Source organism: Callithrix jacchus, chromosome 14 (genome assembly GCF_049354715.1).
Source record: "Callithrix jacchus isolate 240 chromosome 14, calJac240_pri, whole genome shotgun sequence".
NCBI lineage: Eukaryota > Metazoa > Chordata > Mammalia > Primates > Cebidae > Callithrix > Callithrix jacchus.
The window spans coordinates 99,810,870-99,824,517 of NC_133515.1; the positions used below are offsets into that span (position 1 = coordinate 99,810,870).

At 40.1% G+C, this 13,648-nt stretch overlaps 1 protein-coding gene across 6 annotated transcripts in view; it reads left to right on the top strand.

Annotated features, from left to right (window-relative positions):
• NBAS (NBAS subunit of NRZ tethering complex) overlaps positions 1-13,648 on the top strand; it is a 454,285-nt gene that overhangs the window by 294,225 nt on the left and 146,412 nt on the right. For 4 of the 6 annotated variants that reach the window (XM_078349936.1, XM_054245191.2, XM_054245192.2 and 1 more), the window contains one exon: positions 7,491-7,601. The exons of the other annotated variants lie outside the window; for them this stretch is intronic. In XM_078349936.1, the coding sequence (XP_078206062.1) occupies positions 7,491-7,601 (111 nt within the window). The remainder of the gene's footprint in view (positions 1-7,490; positions 7,602-13,648) is intronic. 6 annotated transcript variants of the gene reach the window in all.

The window sequence follows — 13,648 nt, forward strand, 5'->3', positions numbered from 1 at the left end:
TCATGGTTGCTATGAATAGGGCTTTCCCCAACTTCTAGTCTTATGTGGGATGTGTGCCTTTTTCAAACCAATCAGTAGATGCAGACAGCATTTCCAGCTAAAAGGTGTCCCACGATATTTAAATCATTAGTTAAAATAATGATTTTTGGCTGGGCATAGTGGCTCACACCTGTAATTCCAACACTTTGGGAGGCCGAGGCGGCCCAAGATCCCAAGATCCCTTGAGGCCAGGAGTTTGAGACCAGCCTGGCCAACAGGACAAAACCCCATCTCTACTAAAAATACAAAAATTAGCCAGGCATGGTAACATATACCTGTACTCCCAGCTACTTGGGATGCTGAGGCACGAGAGTCACTTGAACTCAGAAGTGGAGACCAGTGAGCTGAGATCACGCCACTGTGCTTCACTCCAGCTTGGATGACAGAGCGAGACTCTGTCTCAAAAATATAAAATAATGATTTTTTTAAGCTTATGTTTTAAGTTACTTTTTTTTTTTAAGTTTCCTGTAGTTTTGATAGCCCAGTTCTGAGATTATGACCATGTTAGAAGTAACAGTATGTGGTCAGGGACAAAAAGTAGGAACTCAGGGTGGAAATTTAAAAATAAGATTGTCTTTTGTGTCTGGCTAGAAAGCTCACTTTTCAAAGTACATGGCAGTTTAATTTCTTGAGTATGATAAAAACTAGATACAATTGACTTGTTCAGGGTATCTTTATCTGTCCTGGTCTTCTAGTGAAACAGAAGCCAACTGTTTTTCCTTTAGTCCCTTACCCCTGTCAAGAGAGGAGCAGGCCCTGTTGTGAGGTGGCAGCTTAGTTCCAGGCCCTGTCGGAGAAGTTGCCCTCTCAATGTGGAATTCCCTTTGGTTTTCATCCCGGTGTTTGCTTTTTGGTTTAGTTGTTCAGGTCAAATGAGAAGTATTTACATGTCAGATATTGGGAAAGTGTGTCCACCCACAGCACTTATTAAGTAGATATGTTTTGTTTTTAAGACCTCAATTCATTGAGTGCTTAACATGGGCAAGACACTGTGCAAAGTGCTCTATAAACTTTGTATAAATGTCTTAATTCTCAAAGATAACGCTGTGAGGTAAAATGTTGTTATCCCTTGTTTATAGTTGAGAAAAATGAAGCGTAGGAATATTAAGTAATTGCCCAAGTTTCTATAGATGGTGAGAATCACAGCTGTAATTTTAACGTGGATGCATTGCAAAGCCTCACATCACCACCACACCACCGTATCACCACCACACCACCGTATCACCACCACACCACCGTATCACCACCACACCACCATATGCCTTCCCCTACAACCCACGGCATTCTCAAGGAAGCAGTGGCATGTGATTTAGCCTTTAGGCTTCCAGCCTTTGAAGCTAAGGTTAAATTGTGCCTACATTTAATGGTTATTTTTCTTTTCTGACAGATTACTTTAAAATAGCAAAGGTAATCTTGATTGTGGTAGTGGAGTATGTTATTTTTAATCATTATCATTTAAATCCTTGAGAAGGTGGCAAACTCATCTTGATTCTCTGTAATAATTTTATATTAGCCTGGACTTCTTTCTTACTAGAGGACACGCAAAATTCTCTTTATAATAAGGCATGGCAAAGAGATATCAAAAGGAAAATAGCAGGAACAACCTATAGCTGGTTTCAATTAGAAGAGAAATATGGAATTTTCTTTTCTCTTCTCCTCTGTCCTTCTGGAGGTTCATAATTTCATAAAGTCATTTAGTGTTCAATTTGAATGTGACCCAAGAGTCCAACCTTCTCACTTTTGAGAAAAGGAATCAAAACTAGAGAGCTTTAAAGAGTTACTCAAAGTCACACAGCCAGGAGTTGAGCTTGGGTTTCTTAAGTCCAAGTTCAATGTGCTTTTCCTATGGACATTTGGTAAACCTTAGTGCCATGTTCAGTTTCTTAGAAGATGATTATCATGCAGATTAAAAACTTACAAGGCAAGGCATGCCTTATATCATCAGTTACATTTTGCTAGAATTTTCGGCCTTTATTTTCTTTGTTAAGCATGCAACTAGCGTATGCTATTTGAAGTATATCCTAGAGGACAAATATATGCTTTTGATTAATATATAATAGAATCTTCTGTACAGTCTGTTACTTACAGAAATATACAGCAGTGTTCGAATGGCTTCTTTAAGATGTCTCAGAATTTCCACCAGCTTGCTGCTTTCCCCTGTACTGTGGAGCTAGGATGTCTGTGTCTTGCGCAAAGAATTCTTGAAGGACTCGCATCCTTCCATTCGCAGCATCACCTTCACTCGTCCGCAGTGTGACCGTTCTTTCTTGTCTTTCTTATCGCATGTCCGTGTTCAAGGCATTAGTTTTCTCTAAGTGCATTGTACCTGTCCTTTACTATCATTATGTCTTAGGGAATACATTCTCAGGGGTCAAGCAGCGTATCTGTGAAGAGGGTATAACATAGTTTGGGTCCTTCCTACCTTTATCAAGAGATAAAGTTATCAGTCCTTATTGAAAATGTCTTGTGCCAGGCAGTGTGCCATATCCCCATAATAGAAAAGATGAATTACCAGTGGCCCCCTGTTCTCATGAAATTCTCATTCCATGATGTGGAGGTAGGTACTCAAATAAATACTTCAGGAAACCATTTCCAGTCTGGGTGTGGTGGCTATCATCTGTAATCCCAGAATTTTGGGAGGCCAAGGTGAGAGGAATGCTTGAGGCTAGGAGTTCAAGACCAGCCCTGGCAGCATAGCAAGACCTTGTCTCTATCCAAAAAATAAAATAAAATAAAATAAAAAGCTAGATATGGTGGTATGTCCTGTAGTCCCAGCTACTCTGGAGGCTGAGGTGCCTGGATCACTTGAGCCTGGGAGGTCGAGGCTGCAATGAACCTTGATTGTGGCACTGCACTCCTGCCTGGAAGACAGAGAAAGACCCTGTCTCAAAAAAAAAAAAAAAAAAGAATTTCTTTTTTTTTTTTTTTTTTTTTGTTTGTTTATAGAAAATTGGTGTTAATTTTTTTTTTTTTTTTTTTAATTTTTTATTGGATTATAGGTTTTGGGGTACATGAGCAGAGCATGCAAGACAGTTGCGTAGGTACACACATGGCAGTGTGCTTTGCTTTTCTTCTCCCCTTCACCCACATTTGGCATTTCTCCCCAGGCTATCCCTCCCCACCTCCCCCTCCCACTGGCCCTCCCCTTTTCCCCCCAATAGACCCCAGTGTTTAGTACTCCCCTTTCTGTGTCCATGTGTTCTCATTTTTCATCACCCACCTATGAGTGAGAATATGCGGTGTTTCATTTTCTGTTCTTGTGTCAGTTTGCTGAGGATGATGTTCTCCAGATTCATCCATGTCCCTACAAACGACACGAACTCATCATTTCTGATTGCTGCATAATATTCCATGGTGTATATGTGCCACATTTTTCCAATCCAGTCTATTATCAATGGGCATTTGGGTTGATTCCAGGTCTTTGCTATTGTAAACAGTGCTGCAATGAACATTCGTGTACATGTGTCCTTATAGTAGAACGATTTATAGTCTTTTGGATATATACCCAGTAATGGGATTGCTGGGTCAAATGGAATTTCTATTTCTAAGGCCTTGAGGAATCACCACACTGTCTTCCACAATGGTTGAACTAATTTACACTCCCACCAACAGTGTAAAAGTGTTCCTTTTTCTCCACATCCTCTCCAGCATCTGTTGTCTCCAGATTTTTTAATGATCGCCATTCTAACTGGCGTGAGATGGTATCTCAATGTGGTTTTGATTTGCATCTCTCTGATGACCAGTGACGATGAGCATTTTTTCATATGATTGTTGGCCTCATATATGTCTTCTTTCGTAAAGTATCTGTTCATATCCTTTGCCCACTTTTGAATGGGCTTGTTTGTTTTTTTCCTGTAAATCTGCTTGAGTTGTTTGTAAATTCTGGATATCAGCCCTTTGTCAGATGGGTAGACTGCGAAAATTTTTTCCCATTCTGTTGGTTGCCAATCCACTCTAGTGACTGTTTCTTTTGCCGTGCAGAAGCTGTGGAGTTTCATTAGGTCCCATTTGTCTATTTTGGCTTTTGTTGCCAATGCTCTTGGTGTTTTGTTCATGAAGTCCTTGCCTACTCCTATGTCCTGGATAGTTTTGCCTAGATTTCCTTCTAGGGTTTTTATGGTGCCAGGTCTTATGTTTAAGTCTTTAATCCATCTGGAGTTAATTTTAGTGTAAGGTGTCAGGAAGGGGTCCAGTTTCTGCTTTCTGCACATGGCTAGCCAGTTTTCCCAACACCTTTTGTTAAACATGGAATCCTTGCCCCATTGCTTGTTTTTGTCAGGTTTATCAAAGATTGTATAGTTGTATGTATGTTGTGTTGCCTCTGGTGCCTCTGTTTTGTTCCATTGGTCTATATCTCTGACTTGGTACCAGTACCATGCTGTTTTGATTACTGTAGCCTTGTAGTATAGTTTGAAATCCGGTAGTGTGATGCCCCCCGCTGTGTTCTTTTTGCTTAGAATTGACTTGGCTATGCGGGCTCTCTTTTGGTTCCATATGAAGTTCATGGTGGTTTTTTCCAGTTCTGTGAAGAAAGTCAATGGTAGCTTGATGGGGATAGCGTTGATTCTGTAAATTACTTTGGGCAGTATAGCCATTTTCATGATATTAATTCTTCCTAACCATGAACATGGAATGTTTCTCCATCTGTTTGTGTCCTCTCTGATTTCGTTGAGCAGTGGTTTGTAGTTCTCCTTGAAGAGGTCCCTTACGTTCCTTGTGAGTTGTATTCCAAGGTATTTTATTCTTTTTGTAGCAATTGCGAATGGCAGTTCGCTCTTGATTTGGCTTTCTTTAAGTCTGTTATTGGTGTAGACGAATGCTTGTGATTTTTGCACATTGATTTTATATCCTGAGACTTTGCTGAAGTTGTTTATCAGTTTCAGGAGTTTTTGGGCTGAGGCGATGGGGTCTTCTAGGTATACTATCATGTCGTCTGCAAATAGAGACAATTTGGCTTCCACCTTTCCTATTTGAATACCCTTTATTTCTTTTTCTTGCCTGATTGCTGTGGCTAGAACTTCCAGTACTGTATTGAATAGGAGTGGTGAGAGAGGGCATCCTTGTCTAGTACCAGATTTCAAAGGGAATGCTTCCAGTTTTTGCCCATTCAGTATGATATTGGCTGTTGGTTTGTCATAAATAGCTTTTATTACTTTGAGATACATTCCATCGATACCGAGTTTATTGAGGGTTTTTAGCATAAAGGGCTGTTGAATTTTGTCAAATGCCTTCTCTGCGTCAATTGAGATAATCATGTGGTTTTTGTTTTTGGTTCTGTTTATGTGGTGAATTACGTTGATAGACTTGCGTATGTTGAACCAGCCTTGCATCCCTGGGATGAATCCTACTTGATCATGATGAATAAGTTTTTTGATTTGCTGTTGCAATCGGCTTGCCAATATTTTATTGAAGATTTTTGCATCTATGTTCATCATGGATATTGGCCTGAAGTTTTCTTTTCTTGTTGAGTCTCTGCCGGGTTTTGGTATCAGGATGATGTTGGTCTCATAAAATGATTTGGGAAGGATTCCCTCTTTTTGGATTGTTTGAAATAGTTTTAGAAGGAATGGTACCAGCTCCTCCTTGTGTGTCTGAAAAAAAAGAATTTCTAATTGGCACTGCACTCATGCCTGCAAGACAGAGGAAGACCCTGTCTCAAAAAAAAAAAAAAGAATTTCTAATTGGCACTGCACTCATGCCTGCAAGACAGAGGAAGACCCTGTCTCAAAAAAAAAAAAAGAATTTCTAATTGGCACTGCACTCATGCCTGCAAGACAGAGGAAGACCCTGTCTCAAAAAAAAAAAAAAAAGAATTTCTAATTGGTACTGCACTCATGCCTGCAAGACAGAGGAAGACCCTGTCTCAAAAAAAAAAAAGAATTTCTAATTGACAGTGACCTAATTCATGGGTTGACAAACTTAATCCAACCTTAGTCTCTTTTATAGCCCATGAACAAAGTATGGTTTTAGCATTTTTTTAAGGTTTTATAGGAACTCAGAAACAAAAGCCATAAAAAGAAGACTACACCAGAGAGACTGAAGTACTTACTAGATTACCTTTCCCAGAAAACGTTTGCCAGCCCCTGGCTATACAAGCGTAGAAATGCCCTGATTTCCTTGGCTTGGGGAAATACAGATTTCTTTTCTGCCTCTCTGCATTCACCCACCCACTTCTTCCAATCAGAAAGTCCATCCTATGTTTCTCTACTGGAAAATAGGAGTCCTGCAGTAGTCTTTCCAAAATGGTCTTAATGTGGGTGCCCGGGACTATTTTCTTGGAATTATTTCTATGCCTAGAGATTCTGAAATCTGGTGATGTGATTTCCTGGTTTAAACTCTTCACAGACTGTTCATTGCCTGGAGAATGAGACATAGGTCTCTTATCAGGCCTGAGGACCTCATACAGTCCTCACTTTGACCTCCCTGCCTTTTTCTCTCATCTCTCAGAAGGCTCTTCTCCCTCCCGCCCTTTGCTGGATGCGTGTGTATTCTCCTACTTGCAGCTCACATTGGTCACTTTCCCTGTCGTTTTCGTGGAGTTTCATAATCTTCACCACTGTGTTTAGTTGCTGGTTCACATCTCGGGTCTTCCACTAGGCTGTGAATTCCTCAAGAAAGAAGGTTGTTTATAAATCCTAAGCAGCTAGCACAATACCTAGCACAGTGTAGAAAATATAGAAGTTTGTTAAGTGACTAATTGCGCTTTCTCAAATCTCTATCCCTAGAGCAGGGGTGCACTATCTTTTGACTATAGGCTCTGCAGTCTAGTTCATATTTTTTTTGGACTGGACAGTTCTTGGCTGTGGGAGCTGCCTATGCAGGATGCTTGGGATGCCTACATTGGGTGCTTAGAATGCCTGTGCATGCCTGCCCATGTGCAGTGCTCGCACTCTCTACGTGGGGTGCTTGGGATGTCTCTGCGGGGATACCTACATGGTGATGCCTGGGATGCCTATGTGGGGTGCTCGGAAGCCTATGTGGGGATGTTTGAGGGGTGCTCAGGATGCCTCTGCGGGACTGCCTCTAAGTGGTCTGGGGGCTGCCCATGCGGGGCTGCCCAAGGATGCCTATGTGGGACTGCCTATGCAGGATGCTCAGCAGCACCCCTGGCCTCTACCTATGAGATGCCAGTAGTCCATCTGCCCCTCGCCCCACTTTTCATGCTCAAAATGTTTCCAGAAATTGTCAAATGTCTCCTGGGGAAAAAAATCACCCACGGTTGAGAACCACTGGTCTAGACAAGTCCTTAGTAAACTATAATGCACCACAGTGAAAAGAGCATTACAACTGCCTGGAAGCACTTTTCCTGGATCCCTGTGAACTCTCTTATTAAGGACCATACTGCATGCACCCCTCTCACTGGAGAGTAGTCCTAGTGAGCATTTTCGTTGCTGATTGAAGTCACGTGTTTCTCCTCTCTCCCTTCCTGGGCCTGACGGACATTTCTGAAGAACCCTAGAGGAAAGCGTCTACAGCATTGCTCTTTCTCTGGCACAGCGTTACAATGTCTCCCGCTGGGAAGTTTTTATGACCCATTTGGAGTTCCTGTTTGCCGACAGTGGGTAAGCACACAGTTCATATGTACGTTTATTTCCATGTTTTTCTTTAGAGTCTGTTTTTGAAGAATCTTAAAGAAGTTGTAAGTACAATTTTAGTTTTCCTTTCATCTACCTTAGACTAGTGTCTTGGTGAGTTCTTTCCTTATATATCTTTGATACACCTTTACCATTCATTGATGTATTCATTCAAAGATTTTTACTGAAATTTTTTTGTGTGCTAAGCAAAGTATTAGTCACTATGGTTACAACGGTGAGCAAAAGCAGGCATCCTAGCTGTCTTGAAACTTACAGCCTTCAGTGGGAGACAGGTGATAATTGAATAATGACACAAGCAAATGTGAAATTAGAACTCTGATAAGTACTATGTAATAGAGCTCTATCAGACAGTTTGGCATAGTTAGCAAAGGCTTTTCACAGGAGGTAACACTTAAGCAGGACTTAAATATTGGGTTGGAATTAACTACACAAGTAGAAGGGAGCCATTTTCTAGATAGACAATACGTAAGTGCAAAGGCCCTTTGATTAGGAACAGAGGGACAGTGTTGGTGAGGTCCATGGATTCTGGTGGAGCATGACGTGAGATGAGATCACGACAAGCCATAGGAGCCAGGCCATACAGCAAGATCATGGAGGCCCTCGCAAGGGTTTTTGACTTCTTCCTAAGAATAATAAATGAAGCCTACAGTAATAGAAGGCTAATTAAGGATCCCGGTGAACAAGAACATAGTATGACCAGATTTGTGTTTCGATAAGAGCACTTTGGCTACTGTGTTGAAAGATTTTAGGAAAGTTAGGGTGGACATGTAGACCAGTTAGGGAGCTGTTATGGTAACAGATGGCATGCCAGGTGACCATTGCTTGGAGTAGGGATTTGAAGTACAGAAAAGGAGGCCAGAGTGGGATTTAGAGATATTTAAAGGTGAAATTGATAGTACTTAATATATTGGTTGATAAGGATAAACAAGATGTGAAGGTGAGTAAAAGGGGCAGGTATCAAAAGCATCCCTAGGTTCTTATTTGTTCACTTGCTAGATGGTGGCATCACTTGGGGAGATAGGAAGCACCCAGTGAGGTAAGGAATGTTGAAGGGAGTGTGAGGAAAAGGCAAGGGAGGCCAGCATAGTGGTTCACGCCTGTAATCCCAACACTTCGGGAAGCCATGATGGGTAGATCACTTGACGTCAGAAGTTGAGACCCGCCCGGCCAATGTGGAGGAACCCTGTCTTTACTAAAAATACAAAAATTAGCTGAGCATGATGGCGGGGGTCTGTAATCCCAACTACTCGGGAGGCTGAGCTAGGAGAATTGCTAGAACCCGGGAGGTGGAGTTTGCAGTGAGCAGAGATCGTGCCTTTGCACTCCAACCTGGGCAACAGACTGAGACTCTGTCTCAGAAAAAAAAAAGAGAAATAAGAAAGGGAGTGAGGAAGTTATACCTACTGAACCAGCCAAGAGAAAAGGCTGAGTTGGCAGTTGGATCTTACAGATCTGGGGTTCAAATGGAGCTAGAAATACTAACTTTGGAGTCCTAAGCACATCGATGATAAAGAAGCTATGTGGTGGATGTGCTTGGAGAAGGAACAGAGAATGAGGAAAGGAGAAACTTGACAGAATCCTTGAAGTCTTCCACATTTAATGCTAGAAGAAGAGCTGCTAACAGAAGAGTCAGAAAGAGAGCAGCAGGAGAGGTAAAAAGCAGGAATCTTATTTTAGGGAAGCCATGGGAAGGAAGAGTTTTAAAAGGGGGAGTGAGTATTGAGTGGGGTCAAATCCTGCTGAATGGTCAAGAAATGCTATTTTTAGCACCTTTAATTTTTATTATTCACTTAGAAATTTTAACATTTTATTTTTAAGTGTTATTAAATTGCTACATGGGTGGTAGTGTTATCTATGATAAATATTACAATGACTTCATCATTTTTGAGGCACAGTAATATGTTCAAATAAATAGTTCTTAATGATATGCACATTGGCATCTAAAAATATCCTGGCATTTTATTAAATATCTTTTTACTTTCATTGAATGTTACATGAAAGGATGTTGTATCTGTACAAACATGATGCTTCCTCAGTCTTTGAACATGTTATAAATTATCAGGCAATCGAGAGATGTGCAGGACTGTTCCTGGCATATCATTATACCTGATAGCACTGTGATTATGCAGATACACGGCAATTACAAAAGCAGGAAATCATTACCTCCTGGCATCATTACTTGTGAGTGGCAAAGCACTTAATACTGATTTAGTAAGTGATCTTTGGTGCTCCCTGTTCTCTACTTAAAAGGCAGCAGTTTGCCTTACTATTCAATCTAACTTGGTAATAAAGTTATTAGAAATTGGTCTTGTTAATACTACAGAAATTGCCCAACATTTATTTATTGAGTGAATGCCACTGGGAAGTTACAAGAGAAATAATATTTGTTTTTTTTTTTTAGGGTTTTGTTTTACTATTCCTTTAAAAAGGAATTTCTTCCCTTGTAAAGTTCATTTTTTCGTAATTTGTGCATTTCCCTTCATCCTGGTTGATTTTGGAGGTGCCACCTGCATCAGCACATTTGCAGCTCAGTGTACACAGAGAGGGTTGGGTGAGATAGTGTTATATAGCAGGTGAATCATGAGGCTTAATGTCAAAAAAGCTAGATCGAACAAATCCTATTGGGGTCACTTCTAGGTGTGTGTTCATGGACAAGATAGTTCACTTCTCTGAAGCTCATTTTCCTCAACTTTAAGCAAGGAACAATACAAATTAAATTATAACCTGAAGTACCTGACACATGATCAGTGCTTCGTTAATGGAAGTTTCCCCTGGAATTTCACTCTTGTCAGAGATCATTTTCATAAACTTATATGTTTTTGAGTTGCTGGACTTTTTTTTTTTCCATTTCTTTCTTTTTGTTGTTGTTTTAACTTCTTGTTAGTTTTAAATAGCAGTGATGGCTTTGGGTGGGCATAAATGCCTGGAGTCACTTCCAACTAGCAGACGCTGGCTCTCTCAGCCTCTTGGTTCTACTGGGACATGTTGAGCCCCCAAACTCAAGGCTGATTCATCACCAGACTTAGCCATCTTCATCTCTGGGCTATTCTAGACATATTGGGGGATTTTTATAGTTAATAATAACTACCAGAGTACCTGTGGCCTACTGGTGACAGCATAGGTTTTGTAGTCAGATCAAGTTTCAAGATCCAAATCTACTGCCCATAGCCACCAACCGTGTAGCCTTGAGTATGTTTTTTAATCCTCTAGAGTCACTGTTTTCTCAGTTACAGGGATCATTATTCTCAACTTAGAGTATTGTGAAGATTAGAGAAAATCAAGTGTATGACCTCATGGCTCTTTTAGATTTATATTAGTCTGTTCTCACACTGCTATGAAGACATACGGGAGACTGGGTGATTTATAAAGAAAAGAAGTTTAGTTGACTCAGTTTCACATGGTTGGGAAGGCCTCAGGAAACTTACAATGATGGTGCAGGACAAAGGGGAAGAACAGCGCCTTCTTCACAGGGCAGCAGGAAGGAGAAGTGCCAAGCAAAGGCAGAAAAGCACCTTATCAGATCTCATGAGAACTCATTCACTATCATGAGAACAGCATGGGGGTAACCACCCCCATGATTCAGTTACCTCCCACAAGGTTCCTCCCACAACATATGGGGATTATGGGAACTACAATTCAAGATGAGATTTGGGTGGGGACACAGCCAAACCATATCAAGACTGTTATGATTATTTGTGTTATTCTTGTTAATTCTGCTGATTTGATTTAGTACCTTTCAGTTTTGGACATGGGATCACTTTGAAGTGATGCTTCTAGCTGATATAATAGTACTGCATTTATTCATCAAATGTTATTACTTAGTATCTTTGTATTCTAAGCATAGTATTAAGTGCTGAACCAGATACACATGTCCTTGGCTTAATGGAGCTTATATTCTAATAGGAAACCCTCCCCCATTACCCTGACCCTCACAACAGCTGCCGAAAAGCAAGTTGTAGTAAGTATCATAAAGGAAATGCATACGTAGTAGATGGGGAAGGCCTGTCTTGGGATATGAAGAGGAAAGAGCTGACTATTGAAGAGGAATGGAGGAAAGGGCATTTCAGGCCATGAGAAAAGAAAGGCAGGACAGTTCTTGGTGTTTTTGAGTAACTAAAGGAAGACCATTGTGGCTGGGACAGAGTAAGCAAAGGAGAACTAAATGGATGACAGAACATGTCTTTATATTGCCAGATTTGGTAACATCGTCCATCTTTCTCTTCTTGAGACAGCAGATTTGAAAGCCAAACATCTTATGCTTCGGTTTCACTCTAATATCTACTTGTATAACCACCACTCAAGTGGTTATACAAGTGATTTATCTTGGTTGCCAGAGATCATGATACCACCTTCTTCAATGTTGGTTAGTTTAGTATTGTCTCCTTCAGACACATAGGGAGGGTCCTAGGTCATTTGGACTCTGAATGTGCTGTGCTATTTTCCAGAGCTGATTTCATATTCTCTAGTAGGATTATTTTGGTTCCCAGATGCAAGAATGAGTAAGAACAAGGTCTTCCTGTGGAGAGATGAGTAAGCTATAATGCATCTACCTTACCTTTTTCTGAACTGAAACAGAAGACAGAATTTGTGCCTAAACATTACTGTGGTTCACATAGGTTTGTGTCCAGGTTGTTACACGGTAAAGAATTCTAAATTCTGGCCCTCTCTTCCATCTCTTCTTTTCTTGAAGAACCCTGGCTCAGTTGAAGAGTTGATGTGAGAGTGGTTAATATAGAGAGAAGGGAGGATCTAACTCTGTATTAGTTATTAATCCCCTATAATCTAAGGTAACTTAGCTTATTAAAAGTATGTCATGACATTGCAATAAAAACAAAAATACAATACCAGTGAAAATATTTGTTAGAGTAGGAATGTTGAATGTTCATATTCAGGTCATAGGTCTTACACAGTTGTTAAAATTAAACGCTAAATTTAGTTTTTCTCTTTCTTTTGGTCTAGGGAAAAGATTACTTGATTAGGACTGTGATCTGCATTGTGCCTAAGAAGAAATCTAGAAATCCTAAGAAACAGAAAAACTAATTACTGCCATTGTGAGATTGAAAGGAATTCCTTCCATATGTCTGTAACCTTCAGCCTTCATTTTCATGTTGTGATCCTTAACACCATTTTTCCCCAAATAGCCAAAATCGTCTGATAGTGGCCCAAAACATAAACAGAAAAGTGTATTTTGGTGTGTTTATAGCCAGTGGAAAGTGCTCAGGCTTTAAATCATGGAAACCTGGTTCAAGCTCTGGCTCTGTGACCTTCTCGTAGAATATTATTGATGGACAAGTGGTTTTATCTCTTTATGCCTAAGTTTTCTCCTCTGCAGAATGACTATTTCCAGCCCATTTTGCAGAACTGCTGTGAGATTGAAGAGATTTGTTCAGAATACCTGATATGTAGAAGGTGTTAAAAAATAATAGTAGCTATTATTGTTAATTCTGGAAACAGGCTAGATTTGCCAGACCCATTGCATGGCCCTGTTAGCCTAACATTGCACATCTGATTTTTGAACAATTATTTTTCAGGTCAGGATAGGTATCAATGATAAGATAGATGCTTTGTGAGAATTAAGTCAGTTGACATAGTGCTTAACACTAATAAGTGCTCAATAAACAGTATTACTATTTCTATGCTATGGTGTTCCTTGAAACTTTTTGTTAGCAAGGTAGTAATATGAAGTGTATAAATAAGTCAGAATTAGTATTCTATGAGAAATTGAAAGGCTTTAGGGATACCAGGTTGTCCTTATAGAAGAGACAAGGCCTATTCATATGGCCTTCCACATTACCACTCTTTTCCTATCATAAATCATTCCATAAAGGAACTCACTGAATATCAGCATGATGAGAAATAGACTCTAAAATACTCTTTGTTGATTCTCTCGTCTACTCCCTGGGTGTTCTTGAAAAGTTAGTTAAATTCCATTCTTTTTTTTTTTTTTTTTTTCATTTAACCATTTTTAAGTGTGAAGTATATTCACATTGTTGTGAAAAGATCTCAAGAACTCT